This window comes from Chionomys nivalis, chromosome 2 (assembly GCF_950005125.1).
Source record: "Chionomys nivalis chromosome 2, mChiNiv1.1, whole genome shotgun sequence".
NCBI lineage: Eukaryota > Metazoa > Chordata > Mammalia > Rodentia > Cricetidae > Chionomys > Chionomys nivalis.
Genome location: NC_080087.1, coordinates 18,271,249 through 18,291,761, shown reverse-complemented (window position 1 = coordinate 18,291,761; position 20,513 = coordinate 18,271,249). Strand labels below are relative to the sequence as shown.

At 44.1% G+C, this 20,513-nt stretch overlaps 1 protein-coding gene across 4 annotated transcripts in view; it reads left to right on the top strand.

Moving 5' to 3' along the window:
* Plekhg1 (pleckstrin homology and RhoGEF domain containing G1) overlaps positions 1-20,513 on the top strand; it is a 217,668-nt gene that overhangs the window by 81,443 nt on the left and 115,712 nt on the right. The window contains exon 1 of one of the 4 annotated variants that reach the window (XM_057762172.1): positions 15,866-15,992. The exons of 2 other annotated variants lie outside the window; for them this stretch is intronic. In XM_057762172.1, the coding sequence (XP_057618155.1) occupies positions 15,896-15,992 (97 nt within the window). In that variant the 5' untranslated portion in view covers positions 15,866-15,895. Of the gene's footprint in view, positions 1-15,865; positions 16,087-20,513 lie in introns of those variants that run through there. One more of the 4 variants, XM_057762175.1, reaches the window with a different exon arrangement.

Here is a 20,513-nt window from a genome sequence, read left to right as displayed (position 1 = left end):
CTTTTATTTCCAGTTGCAAAGCTAGGCTATACCTCAGACACTTCCTCCAGAATGTGCATACAACTTGGGAATGGTTTACTGCTTGAGAACCCTGAGGTGAACTCAAAACTTACGTGTGAATTGGCATAGCAGAGCACATGAGGAATGTGTAGTAACTGCAGGTGGCATGCTGGGCACTCAACATGTTAGCCAGCAAGGGAGGGAAGGTCTCTGTAGAAACCTAACCTGGCAGTTTCTCCTCTCCCACCCGATAGCAACAGATCCTTGGTGAGGTTTTCCCATCTGCCTTACCGGCTTCCTTCCCCCACTCCTGGTACCATTTATTAATCCACACTGGGTGAAGCTGTAGGCTGCAGAAACTTCCCTAAGGTGGCACATGCATGAGCAGCAGAACCAGGACTGGAGGATGTGACACACAGCACACCCGTGATGCACACTGCCCCAGGCTGTGTGCAGCATCAACAGTGTGGCATGGGTGGGTTTGGTGGGAGGCCCTGCACCTTCAATCTCACCTTTCAGTTTTTCTTATTCACAAAATTAGAGGGAGTCTTTGTTGTCGGGGTTTCTGTCCTGCCTGGTTCCTGCAATCGTTAAGTCCCAAAGAAATCACACAGAGATCTACATTCATCATAAACTGATTGGCCCATTAGCTCAGGCTTCTTATTAACTCTTATGACTTATATTAGCCCATTATTCTTGTCTGTGCTAGACGAGGCTCAGTACCTTATTCAGTGGGGCAGACACATCTTGCTTCTTCTGTGGCTGGTCAGAACTGCAGAAGGAACTTCCTTCTTCACAGAATTCTCCTGTTCTCCTTGACCCACCTCTACTTCCTGTCTGGTTGTCCTGCCTATACTTCCTGCCTGGCTTCCTACTGGCCAATCAGCATTTATTTAAAATATAGTTAACAGAATACAGACCATTCTCCCACACCAAATCTTGACTCTTTCCCACCTCTTCATAGGATACTTTTACATTGATCTCTTGTCTCTAGAGATAAAACTTCATTTTCCTAGTGGGAAGTTAAGCATTAAGAATTATTTGAAGCAAATAAGTTACTAGCACCCGATATAATATAAAAGAAAAGCTACCCAAGGTTGAGACTGATGATCCAGGTGGAGGCCTTGTATGTGCTCTCCACAACACCTGGTGCATCCCCCTGTGTAGAAAGCAGGGACAATAGAAGAGGGGATTCTAAATCCTGAATTGTGGTATCTGCACAGTTTCTTTTCTACTTAAGTTGGGACAAATTTGTTTAGCGTGTTTAGCACCTTGATAGACCATCAGAATGATGTCTTCTTTTGTTATTTTGTTAATAGCAATATCTATCAGAAAAAAGTGTCTACATTCCCCTTGTTCTGGTTTGGGAACGGATGTATTTGAGAGCCACAATAGAAAAGGAAGGAGAGGGGAGTGTGGACCATTGTAGGTCATAGTGAAATCCTGGTAAGAATGTTCCCCTGTCTGGAATTATCTGACTTTTGTCCACGAGAGCACTCCTAGCCAACTGTTCATTAATGAAAATGTCCTGTAGCAAATATTTTAAATAGGAGTAAAGGGATATAAGAGCTTTCAACTTATCCCCTACCTTAAATAATGCCTGAAATAAGGTTTGTATGAGCGCTTCCTGCTGCAATAAGACAAAATGAAGCCCCTGCATCAAGAAAAAGTAAACAAACATTCCCACTCTTTGCTGACCAATGTTTTTAAACCACTTCTGATGAAGCTTGAGTTCTCCAGTGTTGCTTCAGTAATTCCATAAAGCAAGGAAATAGAGACCAGCTCCTAGTGCCTTAAATAATCCTCCACACGTAAACAGGAGTGACTTCCTAACAGACCCATGCTAGCTTCAGAAGCTCCGGCAAACAGGACTTTTTATATTAGATCCCGCCTGAATTACCCATCTTGACCCGATCTAATTGATGTAAGTGGTAGGAATTAATTTTGTGCAGGCAAGGAGAAAGGCTAACCCCAGTCAATCCGCGCCTTGTAATTAATCCACATACTCTTAAAAGAGAAAGAGAAAAGTTGGCACATTCTCTGGCTTACAGTTCTCTACCAACCTTCCACAGAGTTCCTGGTTTTTATAAGGTTCAAATTTCAGGGTAGAATTACAATTAACAAAGGTTTGGCCAGAGCAGATGGCTCTTTCCAGCTGCCAGATATTGAGGTCTTGTTTGAAATCTGCTCTAACCATGAAAGCCAAAGGAGTATTTGAATCAAAGATAAACATTTTCAGATGCCTTTCAAATGTGGCTGAGCAGGTGGGTTTTACCATTTGGGGACATCATTGTTGTCTTTGAAACCCTAAGTCACTGAACACCATGGAACTGTAAACCAATAGTAAGTCTTAACTAACTACCTTTCATTATTGAGAAAATAAATAATAAACCTCTGGGGGAGGACAAAAATATTAAAGGATAGTTTCTTTCAAAATCAATGTCAAATAAATTCTTACTAAATTTTATATATTAGTGAAGATGACATAATATTACATTTGTTCTAGCAAATAAAATGAGTGAAAATAATTTTTCTAATATTTTAGGGGTTGGCTATGAGATAGCTCCATTCATGGCCTTTATTTCTAAATGTCTGTGTCTTTTTAAAGATTTGTATTTACTGCTATGTGTGTTGGGCCTGCATGTAAGCTTGTGTACCATGTGCATGCATGTGTGTGTACAATGTGGATGCATGTAGGTATACCATATGCATGTAGGTACCCACAGAGGTTAGAAGTATGTACTTGATACCCTGGAACTGCAGTTATAGACAGGATGAATCATCTAATAGAGATGCTAAGAACCAAATCTGGTTCTTCTTCAAGAGCAACAAATATTCTTAACCACTTAACAATCTCTCCATCCCCTTTATATCCTCAACAAGATGAAAACTAAACAGTTCTTTTATGTTTTCACGTATGTTTTGATCTTATAATGAATCTAATGGCACAGTTAGATTTCACAAGCTTTATGGCTGTGTCTATCAATTCAGCATTTCTAGGGATAGAGAAGATGTAAATGCTTAATCCAAGTTGGAGGTAAGTGTGGGCATCTCACATCCCACCCCAGCTCTCTCTTTGAAGAATACATACGATAAGGAAACATCATAAAACAAATCCTGTTTTCCCATGGGAATGATTCGACATTTGTGGGCTTTCTTTATCAGAATTTAGTATCTAAAAACAATAGCTTTTTTTTTTAATTACAACACTGATAATAAGAATATCTTATTCACTAATTATACTGACGTCTCCAGAGCGTGATGGTTGTTCATTCATTCAATTCAGTTCCTTCATTCGTTTATTCCACAAATTTTCATTGACTAGGTACTAAGTTCCAGGTCCCGATCCATATGCTGGGAAGTTAAGGTGGCTAAAAATGTACTCTCACTGTGGGGGCCTAGCGGGGGAAAATGGCTGGGAACCAAATAGTGAGTGTAAATTATAAATACCAGGAAGAAAAAAATGCAGGTATTGTTCTGAGCAGGTGACGTCAGAGCCAATTCTGACAGATTAGCAGCAGCTGAAGTAGGTACCTCAAAGTGATGTGGAGCAACCAAGAGCCCTAGGAAATCCTTGAGAAAACGAATGGGCCTGGAAGGTATTTGGATCAAAGCTGGGAAGGCTAGCAAGGAGGAATGGGTTGAGACACATTAAAGGTCTTGATCATTATCCTAGGATAAATGAGAAGGCAGGGAAGAGTGTCCAGGGTGGCGTGATATCAGTTCTGCAATTTGGAAGACAGTGGCGCAATAGTCTGTCCCGTCTAGGAGGCAGTTACTAGGCCATTCTTCTAGTACAGACATGAGATAGCCTGAGAGAGATTAAGGGACGGCTTTGTAAGAGAGAATTGAGAAGTGGAAAGCTTGGGTGGAGGTGGTAATGATTTGACTGTCTGGAGTGAAGAAGAAAAGGTAAGGTGGCCGGTGCACCACCATGGAGGTGCCATTCGCTGGTTGGGGACTTGTGCTCTGAGGATGACTGTATTTCATTCTGAGCGTAGTGGGTCTTCGTTTCCTGTGAAATCTCAAAGCTGGCATATGGAGCAGTCACTTGGATATCCTGGCCTTTGTGCTCAGACACTTATGCCAACACTATCTGAGTCATGAGTTCCGGCTGATGCTGCAAGAGAGACTGAGAAAGAATGTCGGTGGAGGGAGGAGGAGAGCCAGGTTACAGGGACACTGCTCTGAGAAGAAAGCAATGGCTAAAAATGTTAGACACTGCCAAGGAGTGACATGAGGAAGAGACTAATAAATACCAACTGGATTCGGCAGTGACATCCACAGAGAGCTGTTGCGGTGGGAAAGTCCAACTGGATGGAACTGGAAAGAGAAGCGCTAACAGCTGGGAGACGATGCATGGAGTCAAGGGGAGGTAGGGATAGATGGAAAAGTCTGGTCTGATCGGCACATTCTCCCACCATTCGGGCTGTAGGAGAGGAGACACCATGAGAGCAAATGAAGAATGTTTATCTGTGAGAGAATCTAAATCCTAGATGAATTCGTGAGTGACATTCCCTTCCCCCCAGATTGGTTGATGTGGGCAGAAACCGTGCATGTGTTCTTGTCTCCGGTGTTTTTCACCTCTGTGTAACCGCTCAACATTGAGGACCAGACTGTGTGTTGTGCCTGTCGGAGACAGGGTAATGTTCAGGCAGATGTTGCCTAGTTCAGGAACAGTTCAGCCCAAATGTGCTTCACGCTGACAGACAAGAAGTAACTAAGCCTCATCCTTTCCATTTCTCTCTGAAAAAAGAAAAAGATGCTGTTTTCTTCCCCACTCTACACGATGAGAACTCCACAGATCAATAGCCACACATCTTCTTAAGAAAACAGGATTCTTTCCTAGACCCTGGAGTAGTTAAGGATACAGTTGTCACTTCCACATACAGTCCTGTGCTCATAAAACCATTGCCAAGTCCAGAGCAGAACTTCATCAAGAGAACTCAGTAGGCCAGGCGGATGTGTGGTCCCATCGTGCGGGGAAAACCACAGCTGTGGGTACACAGTGGGAATCTTGATTTCGGGCCTCCTCAGTTTCTTCCTGGCCTTGAACACAGAATGGACTCCAGAGCTATCCAGGCACAGCTCCGTAGGCCAGGCATTAATTGTGTAAAGCCACGAGTTCACTGTAGGATGGGCAGAGCTTGCTGCCGCCCTGCCACACCTCCCATTGCTGTCTGTAGAGCCTCCTGGCCTCAAGACCCCCTTGTGTACAGTTAATGCTCTCCTCCAGCACACCTGCTCACCAAATCCCACAGCAGTATAGATCAGGGGCCACTCAAAACCACCTGCCTGCTAGAGTCACCTATATATCCATTATTAGGCCATAATGACCTTGTGAGACCACCAGCCATGTGCTTACAGGGCAAGGATTGAGCCCTGCTTGGGAGAATTTTGTGTGCCATGCAAGACATTTGAGAAAGAGCCACTCATTCTTGTCAATGTCATCATAAGCTGAATCCTCTATCAATATAAACACTGCACCAAACACTGCTCATGACCACAATAGAAGCCAGCTGTTAGAATAAAAAAGCTCGCTGTAACATTCAGACAGTCAGTATAGACTAGCAAGGTAAAAACAAATTGTCTGTGTTTACTAGGCAGCATTAGTCCGTAGTGTTCATCTTCAGGAGTTATTTTGTTCCTCAATTCATCAGATGCCTAATGTCAAAGCATCAAAGACCATTTGGTCTAATCAGGTTGTGAACCTATTAGAGAACTGGAAAGACAGAAGTAAGACAGGCAGAAATCAAGCTCTCACCATTAGCTTTGGAGGTCGAATCTTATGACAGGCGACAACATACTTTTTCGTCTGTAGACGAGCTGCGGTGAGCCCCTCCACACAGAAGCAGAACAGTAAGAATTAAAGATAGCTCTCTGGAAATGAAGTACTTTCCCCTTTGACACATGCCTGTCCAACTCTTGATTAAGGCCTCCAAGAGATGTGTGTGGGAGAGGAGGGGTTAAATAGAGACCAGGAGAGGCTGGAGATGTGACTCAGTGGTTAAGAGCACTGACTGCTCTTCCGGAGGACCTGGGTTCTATTCCCAGCACTTGCGGGGTGGTTCACAACCATCTGTGACTCCAGTTCCAGGGGCTCTTCTGGTCTCCTTAAGTACCAGGCAGGGAAAATGTGGCAAAACACCCATAACACATAAACAATAAGATAATTTTTAAAAAGTAGAGATGAGGAACTCACGCAGTCCAGATTCAAGGGAAATCAAATGAAACATCAGTAATGGTTTAGTCTTTGTGAGTCCCTCTGGATGCAGGTTAGTCGACTCCATTGGCTTTGCTCTTGTGGTCAGTCTAGATGATGAACTTTGCACCACATCTAATTCAGGAACAGTTAGACACTTACAGACAAGAAGCAATTAAACTTCATCTTTTTCATTTCTCTCTTTTAAAAAATGCTGCTTTCTTCCATACTCTTCACATCAAGAACTCCACAGACAAATAACTGCACATCTTGTTTAGAAAGCAGGATTATTTCCTAGACCCTGGAGCTGTTAGCAACACACAGCTATCACTGCTACACGTAATCCTTAGCTCAAAAACCATTGCCAAGTCCGGAGCAGAACTTCATTGACAGAACTCAGCAAGCCAGATGGCTCCTCCGATCCTCCCTCTCCTTTTACAGGATCTCTGAGCTCCTCCTAATGTTTGGCTGGAGGTCTCTGCATCTGTTTCCATCAGTTGCTGGATGAAGTCTCTGATGACCATTGGGTTAGGCACCAATCTAAGAGTATAGCAGAATATCATTAGCAATCATTTCATTGACTTCTTTTTCCTTTCCCCAGTTGTGTTTGGTTCTATTCTGGGTCTCTGGGTTATCCAGCCTCTGGGTCCGGGCCCTCCAGGCAGTGTCAGAAGTGGGCTGCCTATCTGGAACTGATCTAGGCCTTCTGAATAGACATTACACTTGTGTAGCTTGGTCTTCTTATAGGACCAACAGTGGGAGCAGGGGCTGTCTCTGACTCTTTTGCCTGTGCTTAGAACCCTACTTCTACTGGGATACTTCACTCAGCCTTAATACAAGGGGAGGTACGTAGTCTTACTGCAAGCTGCTATGCTATGTTTGACTGATATTCATGGGAGACCTGCCCTTTTCTGGAGAGAGGAGGCGTGGGAGAAGGGCAGAGGAGGTACTGGGGAGAGAGGGGGGAGGGGAGACTGCAATGGGGTGTAAAAAAGTAATTCTAAAATGAATTAATTAATTTAAAAAATCAGTACTAGACTGGGGAGATGAGTGTTTTTCCAAAGGACCCAGTTTGGATTCCTAGCACTCACACGATGGCTCATAGCTCTCTGTAGGTCCTGTCCAAGGGATCCCGTGTCCTCTTCTGATCTCAACATGCCCTGCACACATGTGGTGCACAAGCACACATGCAGGCAAAGATCCATTCTCATAAAAATAAATAATGTTTAAAACTCAGTACTGAGGGAGAAATATAGCCCACGCAGTCCTACCCTCACTCCAGCAGCCTCTCCTGGAAATAACAGGAGGAGGTTGAATATTCGCTACAGACGGCAAGCCTACTTAATTCCAGCAGCTTAGTGCACATTTTCACGGTGACAGTCAGTCATCCAGGCTGAGCAGGCCTCTCTTCAATCAGCATTTGCCAAGTGTCCCCTGGTGCCCAGAGTCACAGTAAGTCCAAGAGGCCTGATTCAGCTCTTGTCCCCTACAGAGGGTGGGCAGTACTTGCGTCTATAAAATATAAAAGCGTGTGACTAGCTCATCATTACCAAAAGAAGTGACAAGCAAATGCCTGTGAACCACTGTTTAAGAGACACTGAGTTTCCAGCCACCTTCGGAGTGATTCTTGTTTTCTAGTTATCCTGTCTAGACATCATGCACGCACGCACGACGCACGCGCATGCCTTTTGCAAGGGGCAGCCGGAGTGTTGGTAAAAGAAGACAGATCTTGGGGGAGAATGATCTCACGCCCTTGCCCTACATCTTGGCGGAAGAACACAGCTCTCCTGCAGTGTGACCTGTTTAAGGAAGGGCCTTTGTATGGACTGGGAAGGGTGGAGCTGACCTCACAGGCAGGACATTACTCTACTTCCTCTTCCTGTCCCCGTTTCTCACAGTCGTCACGGCCATTGCTCAGCTTCCTGCCGGGAAAACTGTGCATATTGAGTGTCCATCTGCTACCACCAGCAAGTGGAGGACAGCGTAGTGCTGAGGGCTACTGTGTAATCCGAGCTGAGCTTACCCGTGGGTCCTTTCTCGGTAGTGTTCAGAGCAGCTCTCGGTGGGGCGGGTGGAAGAGGCAGGACACTGTTGACAAATTGTGTTCTGGGCCAAAACATCACAGGTAAGAGAACCATGAGAATTATGAAGGGAAGTGGAATTGATCAAGGACAAGTAATGCCAGCAGATAGCATGTGCCACCAGGGTGGTCCCTGAGGTGTAAGCAAGCAAGGTTCATGGAAAGATAAAAGGATGTGTGTAGAGACAAGAACTGTGTCTTGTGGCACACTGTGCTGGACAAAACAACGATAAAGGCTTTGGGCCCTGACTTCTTGAAGCAATTATGAACCTCCTGGCACATGTCAAACTGTGACCAGAAGGAGCCCTTTCAGGGAAAGTCCTGAGAAGCCAGTGAGGTGTTTCTGAGGCCCACTGGGGCTGTGGGATAGCCATTGATTGAGACAGATGTAACAACAGCTAATAGTGAGCACGGCTTAGTGGGGGAAGTTCTGTGACTGGACAGCTCGGGAAGATGAGAGCGCAGGGAGCTTGGGGACGTTGGGTGGGGGTTAGAAAATTGTATTTGCCACATCCTCTGTCCTCTCTTGCCTCCTTCCTCACGCACTTCCCAGTCCCCTCTGGTGGCTGTCTGTAGTGGCTCTGCAGGGACGTGAGTGTCTGAATTTGGGCAGTTTGCAGCATTTTCAAAATGGCCTTAAGCAGAAGCCCTGTGTGTCCTATGTGCCCTTTGGGGATGAACTTTCAGTGATATAGCAGCAGTCGTAATTAGAGAAGAGGTTCATAGGAGGGCGTTGGTAGTGCCTTGTGGGCTTACTACCTAATCCTTTGCTTTTTGTAATGCTGTTGTCTCTTGCACATCACCCTAAGGAGGGCAAAGGTGACTTCTGCATGTGTGGACAGAGGCTCCTCTATAATGCTAACCACTCTTTACCCAGCCTATTTCGCCCCTTAAAGTTGAATACAAAGAGAAACATCACCAGGTAATTCACAGCCATGTTTCTGCCTCCTTACTCGGTCCCCTGATGAGACTCTGGACCACACCTCAGGGCCTCTGTCGATGCCCATCCTGGCTCTATGTCATCCTTCTCCAGAAGTCACCCCACTTAAGCAGGGAGTAGCCTCATCAGAAGGCAGGTTCAGCCTGTCTTTGTGAATCTGGGTGTGGTAGGAAATAGAGCTCCCCAAGGCCTTGGTGCCCTTTTCCCTGTAAGTTATAGCACTGTCTCTTAAGTGGCTCTGTCTCCGAACCTCCCCAGCTCAGCTCATCCCTCTGTGGCCAGAGCTGCTCATGAACAAGGGAAGAGGGAAACCCCATTCCATAAAAGAATGGAGATGTCCCCCCACCACAGGGGGACCAGAACCTGGACTTCCTATAATGTACCCCTTTCCACCCCTGTGTGGGACTGATCTAACCCTGAGGTGTGGTATGAATGAACTCCAGAGCTTCTGGGTTTCATGCTACTGAAATTTTAAATATCTGAATCCCCACTCTCCATGTCTACTACCCTTCTCTGCAAATGATACCAACATTTTCTTAGATTTTGGGGAGGATCACACAGAAATGGCACAGCAAAAATTAATGTGTGTTAGTGATTCTATTAAAAGAAAATAGGGCAGTATTGGGTGAGGGTCGAAATAGTAGGGAATTGTCAAACAAATATATATATTTGTATATATATATATGTATATATATATTTGCATATGTAAAGTGTGTGTCCTTAAAATACTGATACGTGGTTATGTAAACTATAGCCTTTAAAAAAAAAAGTCTGTGATCAAGTTCAAGACATTTGTGTAATTTATTTATCTTCTGAAGAAGCAATCTTAAATTTATTTAAATTAACCAAGATGTATCTTGGGAAAAGAGAAGATGTGAAATTATATACATAGATCATTCTAGTAACTAATCATAAAAGTCACAATGACAGTAACTATCAGTACCTCTGTGCTACCTGCATTTAATCCAATCTTGGTCTTTTCCTCCTAGGCTGCATAGATATAGGATCCAGAGCTCAAGGGATTCCAGAGCTTTCTGGAACTACTTGTCTGGTCCCCTCCTCCCCAGCTTTATTTAGTGCCATTTTTTTTCTTCTTCTCTCACCTGTGTGTACCTAGTATGTTGACCAGTAGGGGGCACTTGTGAGCAGCCTGAACTATTAGGGTAGCCTCCTCTGTACTCCCAGAGGCCTCTCTACCTAGCTCATAAAGTGAGATAATTAGACCATGGCAAACAGCTCATTTTTGAAAACGCTTTGAGAATACACATGGCTGTGAACTACTAAACCTTGTAACCTCTCCATCCCCACAAACTGATGTAAAACAATGCTTAAAGTAAACACTCAGACTGCGAACCAGTTCTGTTGCGGTAGAAGCAGGGTCCCCAGAGAATGGGTTAACCGCAAGTGCTTCCGGTGTGGTAGAGAAAGGTACGGTGAGGCAAACTGGTACAAACTCCACCTCACCTCTCACACAACCATTTTTCAATGTTGAAATTTGTTTTTAGGAAAAAAAAAATTAAAAGCAGCAATCCCGTACCTAATACATAGATTGACACCTGTCTGAATCGGCTGTTCGCGTCCTCGCTTGCCTCTGTTCCAGTCTCTCGTCTGTAGTTTCTGCTGCGGTTTAATTTTTCTTGCCTCGTCTCCCATACTTTCCCTGGGCCTCCTGAGGGAGGTCTCGTGACACAAGCAAGAGAGGATGTGGGTGGAGGACGAGGTGGGAGGAACTGCCCAGGCCTGTCTCCCTTGGGTGGAGCACCTTCCAGGAGGACGTGATCCTCCTGCCGGCGGCAGCCTACCAGGCTGTCCTCCACCCCAGCAAGACCACAGGAGCATGCTCTCCACCACCATGGTGGGCACACTGGTCAGAGGGTGGAGGAATCGGAGCTCCCCTCGAAGAGCCGAATCAAAGCTCCCTACCCCACAGAGGCAAGGTGGAATTCGGATTCAGGGTATGTTGTTAATGCTTTGATGCGGCTGGATAACTTTTTAAAAAGGACCCGGGGAGATGGTCACAAGCTTGCTTGTTCTACAGTTTGTTTTTTCTTAGCTTATATAAATTCTGGCTGACTTGCTTGTGGGTGATGTATTTCTTTTCCTCATCAAAGACTGAGGAGCCTTCAGAGGACACAAAGCAAAACTATTTATTCCTGCACCCCTTTTCTTCAAAAGCTTCTATTTGAAAGTGGAACCTTATTCAGAGGTTTGCACACGGAGAGAGAGAAGGGACAGAGCTGGCTCCCGGCAGCTTTTAGCCTAAATTCTGACTTTGTTACTTCTCATACGGGAAATTGGCAAAGTACTTGACTCCTGGTTTCCCACTAATTACTTTTTTATATTTAAACTATTTTTATTTCATTTCTATTGTTCTGAGACACGGGCCTCATGTTCACCTGGTTCAAAAGTTCTTGTCCTTTCTGAAGTAAACTTTCAGCGGGGGAAAATGCTTTTGGAAATACCTGACCTCATTCTCTTCTGTCTAAACCTTGAACTTCTAAAGATGCTTACTTAGAACTGTTTGGTCTTGCTGGCTGACCTATGGAGAGGCTGGGAGCCAGCTGGGGAAGCGAGTTGGCACCCAGCAGTAACAAGCTCCCAGGAGCTTTCAGAGCTGGCTGGCTGCCCCTCAAAGGGCTTCTCTCTGACCCTGAGTCCCCAAACTTCCTAAGCAGTAAATGGAATTGTTCTTTCATCCCAGCACATGTTGAAAGCAAGGAACTTCCAGCTGTTTTTTCCTAGGCACCGTACACCCTTGATCTACATAGCTCCCCTACTTATTTGGTTTTAATATAGGTTCCCTTGAATTTGTTAGCTACCCAGGCTTACCTCAAATTCAAGATCTTTGTCTCAACTCCTACTGCTCCTCATCTCCCTGCCCTAGGATTACGAGTGTGGGCCATCAGATCCTATTTAACTACCAGTTTAAAGTGGTATAAAAACTAAATGTTGTCATTTGTAGAGTTGTAGCTTTGTTCCATGTTCTTCAGGATAGCTAACTATATGCGGGAAGATTCAAGCCAGAGCTTGGAATGTAGCTCAGCTAACAGAGTCCTTGCTAGCACACAACAAGCCTTAGGTTCAGTCCCCTGTACCACGTAAGTCAGGCACACTGATGCATGCCTGCAATCCTTGTCCTGGGAGAGTGGGGCAGTTCATCTTCAAGTAATTGGATGCCAGCCTGGAGCACATGAGACTCTGTCTCAAGAAGAGGAGAAGGAGGAGGAGGAGGAGGAGGAGGAGGAGGAGGAGGAGGAGGAGGAGGAGGAGGAGAGATTGATTAAGAAAGAGAGAGAATCAAACTAAGAAACTGTTTTTAAAATAATCTAACTATATTTATTGTAGGAGGGAAAGTAATTCATTGTTTTAGTCAGGAATCCGAAAGATGGAAGGAGCTAGAAGGCCAGTCACATTCTAAATTGCTAAAGGGAACCCATTAGGGATGTGAGCCAAGGTGTTTCAAAAGCTCAGCACCTGTCTCTGCCGCATTGTCCCACAGCTCAGGAAGCAGAGCTCAGGTGAGGAGCCTCAGGAGCTAGGGCCTCCTTAGTGGCAAAGTAGGGCCTGATGCGGGGGGGGGGGGGTCCCACACTCTGGGAGCAATGTTTTCTCTCTTGTCCCTAACTCTCCTGACACAATGGTAACATTCTGTAACAATATTCGAACCTTGTGAGGCAGCAAAATAACAGCTAACTCGTCAAGAATTGGGGGTTTTAAAGGAATACGTAAAGATATTTAATTTTTAGGGGTGTTTTTAAAAATTTATTTATTTAATATACAGTATTCTGGCATGGAGGGTACCAGATCTCATTACAGATGGTTGTGAGGCACCATGTGGTTGCTGGGAATTGAACTCAGGACCTCTGGAAGAACAGCCTGTACTCTTAACCTCTGAGCCATCTCTCCAGCCCCAGATATTTAATTTTTAACTATATAATTGTATACATGTTTATGAGTACGGTGTGATGTGTTCATGCATGTGCGCACTACATAGTGGTCAGATCAGGCTGGCATAGCTATCACCTCTGTCATTTGTCATTTCTCTGCGCTGGGGATATTCACAATCCTCTCTGCTGGCTATTTTGAAATCTGTACTTACATGTTGTTGATCACAGTTGCCCTGTACCTGTTATGGGTTTGGAGCCGTCCTATTGAGACATAACTCACAATCCACGCATCCATTTAGAGTCACTGGCTTCTGGTATACAACACTGTACCTTTTTAAAAGTTGTTATAGAACATGCAAAGAACATAAAATTTGCCATCTTAAGTGTTTAAGTGTAGGTACTGTTCAGGCCATGAATATTCATTATGTCCAAATGAGGGCATGGCCATCACTGCGGTTTTTCAGGGTGTGCCTTATGTATGCTGTCCTGTCTATCCTCAGCTCACTATGCCTTGAGTACCCTCACATCTGCTTCCTGTCTCTGAGTTCACCAGTTCTAAGTGTTTCATATAAGGAGGATTATCCGATAAGCCCCCCTTTCTAACCCATCACTTGGGTTGATGTTTTCAAGTCATCCACATAGAGATCCCTTCCTCTTCATAGCTAGCAAGTCAGACTCGTAATTCTCTTCCATTTTATTCTCTCCCAATTAAGCATTCTTTAATGGCCAGGCTGATCCTAGCCGCCTTTGGGTTGGTTTTTGTTTGTTTGTTGATCCACAGAAATTTTTATATTTAGAATGTAAATATAAGAAATTCTTTATTTTCAGTTAGTTCTGTAAAGATCATGACCACAGGTAAATCATTTTAGTGTGCATGTGTGTGTATGCATGCGTGTGTGTGGGTACATGCGTGCATGTGTGTGTGAAAGAGAGAGGTATACACATACGTGTGCGTGGGTAGTCTTGCCTATGCAAGCTCAGGTGGCGGTCAGAGATCAATGGTAGATTCTTTCTTCATTAATCTTGACCTTGTTTTGTGGGGTGCAAGATCTTTCACTGAACCTGGAGTTACGCTGGCTGGACAGCAAGCCCCTAGGGATCAGCTTGTGTCATGCCACTGCCGCACTGGACTTTTATATGGATTCAAGGAGTTGAACTTGGGTCCTCATGTTTCCACACTTTTCCCTTGAGCCATCTCTCCAGTCCTATAAATAATAATCCTAGACTCTTTTCTTCTCTTATGCCTGGTCCAGAAGAGGCAACATATTCCCTTGAGATAGATTGAATCTTTTAAAACTTTTATTTACTTATTCTTTTGTTTGTTTGTTTTGAGACATGTTTCTACTATGTAACCCAGGCTGTCCTGGAACTCTGTGTAGACCAGGCTGGCCTCCAACTCAAAGATCCACCTGCCGAAATTAAAGGCGTGCCCCTTTATGCTGGACTAGACTGAATGACTTCTAACGTCTCTCTTAGGAAAGGGATTTTAAATAAAAGTGAATGTGGTCTTTATGTTTTCATGCTGTTTCCTAGAACAGTGATATTTTCTTATGACATAAAATTGTATAGTGACAGTTGCTGTCACACTCTGCAGAGTCACTAATTTATACACCATCAGCATTTCACTTCATTATGTCAGAAGTCGACCCAGGGGCTTGCGACGGCTCAGGGCTTACTGCTCTTGTAGTTGGGCAGCTAGCAACTGTTTGCAACTCCCGGGCCAGGGGTCTCTGATGCCTCTGTCCTCTGTGGGCACCTGCACTCACATGCACATGTGCAAAATACACACACACACACACACAATTAACTATGAAACAGATCTTAAAAGACCAACGCAGGAAATCTCTCAAGGTCTGGTGCATTCCTTTAGTAGCTAGCATGGCTGGCTGCGGAGGATCCAGATGACCGGGCATTCCAGATTCTAAACTGTGCTGTTGGACTTGCAGCAAGCTCTTTAGCGTCATAGCTGCTCCTGGCGCTGTCTGCTGGTCGTTCTTTCTCAGTGCTAGTCTCAGGAGCAGTCACACTGGAACATAATCTACTCCAACTCCAGGAGCCCTTTTATGCCAGCTGGAATAAGGAGATTTAGAGCGTTATTTCAGAGACTCTGTCTCCTCTCCTCAAGGTGGCCTCTTCCAGGAACCCTGCCTCCAGTGAACACCCAACTGGGTCGTAGGTTCTGTTGCTCAGTTTTAACGTAGCATTTGAAACTTGCTATACTTAGACTCCCTAAAGTGCCCCCACCCCTGCATTATCTAGCTGATGAGCCCAGCCAAACCTCTGTGGCTTGATAGTGTCTAAATCCAACATGGCCAGTGTCCCGCCAAAGTGGGCACACAGTAGACATTTGAGAGCAGTGGCTTCAGGAACAGAAAACGTGAGGCGTTAGAAATTCAGAAACCCGGAAGCGTTGATGACCTTTGTGATCATCTTGACACTTTCCGAGTCACAGCAGGCACTTAAGTTATTAACACTTTTGACATTTCAAAGGCTTGCAGACTACCATCGGCCCAAATATAAAATAATCATTTCTGTGCTTACAGTCTGTAGTCGGAAAAAAGCCCTTCCTTCCTCGTGCCTTAGTGACAGCCTGTAATCACGTTGGAGCGATTTTTGAGATTTTTTTTTTCCTCCTCAAAACCACTGTTTGCTTTTCTGGCAGCTGGGAGGAGCCTCTCCTCCGTTTCAATGGGATGGTTCTCCTTTCCCAAGCCCAGCCACCCACCTAGGGAGGAGTGGTTCTAAATCTCAGCTAAGTCAGATGATAAAAATCAGTTGATCCCCAGATGTGTGTGAGGACCTGGGAGAAGCCCTCATTAGCCGAACACAGCTGGGCCCTTGTGCATTCCAGCAAACCTTGCGGCTTCCTTCCGGTCAGTCCAGGTAGGCTTGGAAGAGCTGGGACCTGGGGATGGTCTGGGATCCTGTGCATCCAACCCCAGGCCATTTTCTTCTTCAGTCCTGGGAGCTCGAAGAGGTAACCTCCTTTAGACATCTACAAGCTGACTGAACTGTTTATGCTTTTAACAGATGTCTAGGAACGTCAGACATGGGTGAAAGACAGAAAGTTGTCTGATTATAAGCTGATACTTGGTTTATACGCTAGAAGAATTTTTATCTTTGCAAACCAAAAAAGAATTAAATTAGCCCAATTTTATAATTAATGGTAATGAATAATGCTTCTAAATAATTTACTGTATCTATTACTATTTTCTGTTGGAATTTAATAGACTTATACTCTGACCTGTACTTATTTTAATTAGTTTAAGCCTAGCTATATAATTCTTTTCCCATATTTCTCATAATTAACTGTGTAATTATCATTTGGTAAGGGCCCTTTAGTTTAATTGGAATAATCATGGGACTCAGAGTCAGTAAATATTCTTGAGCAACTGCTGGGTCTAAGACTAATGGGCCTGAAAGAATCCCTAAGGTTTACTTTACTCCTCACTCCATAGTGTTGGGACCTAGAGAAAACAAATAGAAAGACACATATACAAATATATGTCTGTAATATATATGGATATAAGCATATTACAAATATTTATTATATACTCATATAATAGATATTAAATATATGATTATGTTTAGATACTTATATATTTAAATAATATGTTTTCATTTAGTAATATATTTATAAAACTAAATATGTACACACTCATATATGCATCTATTATATGAATAAACAGAATTCAATTGGTGTTTAAATGGATATCTAGGGAAGAAATTCTTTTAAGAAACTGCATAATTTTCCCCAAGCAAGTAAAATTTGAATTTGGCCTTCCAAATTATTGAGAATACTATCAATTCTGAGATTGGAGCCAACAAAAATTATATATTTGCTCTTGTCATACTTTTAGTAATTTTTGAACTCATAAAGGTTCTATACCTTACTGAATTTATTAATTTGGCTTTTCTAGTAGGACATTGATAGGACTAGCCCATCGGCACATTCCAAGATTCTAGCTAACTGGGTGGTTCTCGCGTTTGCTGAGTGTTCGTGATTTCCACATTTGCAAGGCATCAAGGGGGGGCATCTTCGAGACTGGCAGTATTATGAGCAAAGGTGGGGTGGGGAGAAGAACAAAGGGCATTTGTGGGGAATGCTGAGTTGTGGGTTCCGGGTCAGAATGTAGAAGGCTTAAGCATCAATGCAGGAGCTTGGAACATCAATGCTAGACCTTGTGAACTCCATCAAACCACCCAAGCAAAGTAACTCACATTTGGAGTGTTGGAAAGCAGCTGTGTAGAGTGGTGGCCTGAGGGGCAAGAGACTAGACTAGGCAGGTTCTGGAGGAAGTCAAAAGGGACAGAAGACACAAAATTGATGGAAGCGGGGATGGAGAGAAGGGTGGGAGGAAGAGGCATAAACAAACAGTGGGTTCTGTTCGGTGGCCTAAGGAAATGTGTTATGGCTATTGTTTATTGCCTGTGGGTTGGGACTTACGGAGGAGACTGAATAACAAATGGAGACTTTAATGCTTTGAAAGGAAATTTTTATTGCATTTCTCAAGAAGGTGATCCATAACATACCATGCCATGCCGTGCCATAAAGGGTCACTTTCAGGTCCCAGCATAATTAAAGAGGCTGGAAGGATCTCAGGAAAATTTCTACTCAGCCAGAGCCTTTATTTATTGGGACTTCTAGGAAAAAAGACATAGCAGGGCGTGTGCTCAGCTCAGGAGCAGCTATGGGGTGGTCAGTTTGTCACTTGCCTGATGCCTGGCTCTGGGTTGGTTTAGGGAAAAGGAAATGTGGGCTGGGAGTATGAGAGCGAATCCCGAGATGTGTCAGGGCTTGGTTTCTGGGTGGCAAGGGAAAAGGAAACCGTTTGGCCGTCAGTTTGGCTCTTTGGTTATAGGCACCAACTAGATAAATACTGAATCTGAAAAGCACAAAGTTAAGTTCCTGAGTCACAGGCTGAAAACCTTACACAGCAATCCTCTCAGCGCTCCAATCAGTACTAAAAGTCCCCTTTCGCCCTCAGTCACTTCAACAGTCTGTCCAAGGTCACGAGTAATAGAGATGCTTGGGGTCAAGTTCAGCTTTTGGAACAGCTCATGCTGAGTCCCTGCACTAATCATAGTGCTTAATACACATGGCTTTCTCCGCCTGACCAGTCTTCCCTAACCTAAACTCAGTATGAATCCAAAGATGTCCAAAATGGGCTGATGGAAACCCACAGAAGCCTCCCCAGGGCTCACAGGGTTAAGGAGTGGTGGCCAATGCATGGGGTCTGCCTTTCCTGTAAATCCTCAAGGTCTTTCTTTCTTTCTTTCTTTCTTTCTTTCTTTCTTTCTTTCTTTCTTTCTTTCTTCTTTCTTTCTTTCTTTCTTTCTTTCTTTCTTTCTTTCTTTCTTTCTTTCTTTCTTTCCTTGCCAGAAGAGCATAAAATGTATGCAGATACTGTGGCCTGTGTTGAGCATGTTTTAAAAACCAGAACAATGAAATATGTAACTTAACCCCTGTCCCCTCTCAACTTTTGGCTTCCCTCTCTGATTATTATAGCTCTGAGACTTGGATGCTCTCATGTCAGCAAACAAAACTCAAATTACCCAAGCCTCTGAGCTCCCTGGAAGAGACCCTGAAGCCTTGCATCTCCTTGGTCATTCTCCAGCATAATTCTTTGATTTATACCAAATGCCCCCTGTGTGTTCCACCGCCTCAGCCTGGCTTTGTTCTCTCCACGTGGCCACCGTTGAGCTCTGTTTTCTGCATGTATTCATTGGTCACTTCCTCTGAGAGCCTGTGCAACGCTCCTTAGGTCCATGTGTTCTAAATCACATATCTATGCCTATAGAACATCTATTTGCATAGAACTACGAGGACTCAGAACCACAATGTGGTCCAGCTCAGGCTTCCAGGGACCTTGTGACTAGATTGAGAGGCAGATAAAAGGTGCAAACAGCCCTTCAAGAGCATGTATGCTGCGGTACTTGAGACTTTAGAAGTCACCCTGGCCAGTTACACGGACTCTATAGATGGTTACTATCTCCCCCCCCCCCTTCATGTTCCTCATAGTCAGCCTATGGGCTTTGAATCTTTCTCTAGACTGAGAACATTACCTTGGAGGAGCCTCAGCTAAAGGTCTGCAGCAGAAATTCCTGTTTTGTTACACCATTTGTGAAGTTCACTGGAGGCAGTACCTCTCCTTGCATGCAGCAACAGAGAACTCTGAGGCTCAAGAGTTGACCCATCAGAGTTCAAATACCAGCGTCACCACTTAGGTGTTGAGTATATACAATATACTTCCTAGGTAGGGCATGCCTTTAATCCCAGTACTCAGGAGGTAGAGGCAGACAGATCTCTATGGGTTCAAGGTCAGCCTAGTCTACGTAGCTAGTTCCAGAAGAACTAGGGCAGCATCGTGAGCGACCTTGTCTCCAAAAAAAAAGTTACTTCCTGTTCAGTCTCATCTTTCTCAAATACAAACTAGAGGTGATGGTAGCACCTGCCTTTGGGAATGACTGTGAGAATTAAAATGAGTCCATGTAGAAGGAAAAGCATGGAACAATCAAGGCAGCATAGGAAGTACTCAATCTGTGCTGGTCCCGGCATGCAGCTGTCATGATATGGCTGTCTCTGCCCTTTGGGTGTTTTTCTAGCAACTGGAGCCACTTTGCCCTTGAAAATTACTATTTATTTATTATTTTCTTCAGTTCTGGGGACCAGTTCCTCCTGCTAGACAGGAACTCCACCACTGAACTGTGCCCAAAGTCTGTAAGCCGTTTTGCTTGTGTACTGGTGAAATTCTATAAAAGGTTAAAATCCTCAGCATAAGTAATTCCTCTGGAATACTAAAGCCAGGGCTATTTTATTATCCCTGCACTGACATTTTAATAGCCAATAATGGCTTCTAAAAGAATTGGGAAGATACATGGGCCTGTGGATCTCCACCGTGGAGTTCCTGTTGTGTGTTTTGTTTCCGTGTGAATGCTGGTGGTTGTTGTTGTTGTTTTAAGTTTATCAGCCTTCTGCTCCACAGTGACTTTCAGCGACTAGTTTCTGGTCCAAACAACAGAATCTGTCTCCTTGAAAAATCAGCCATGATTTCTATTTTCTTTACAAAATGATTACTCAATGCTCTATGCTTCTGGGACTTAAATTTAGCTCTTGTTAAGCCTCATTTTTCATATTTGATCATCCTGAAAACTTTGATTTCAAATACCAAATTGCCATTAGGTGGTTCTAACTTCAGATAAGAGTGTAGAATGTATTGGGAATGGATTGGAAATGGATTTTAGCCCTTCAGACTAGGAGTCTGCACAGCTAAACAAATGTAGGATGTGAGTTAGGACACTCACACGAGAGGACGAGGACTTGGATGGTGAGCTGGCTCCTCCGCTGATGAATCCTATAACCTTGGACTTGTGACCTAGCGTGGCGAGCCTCCAACTGCTCAT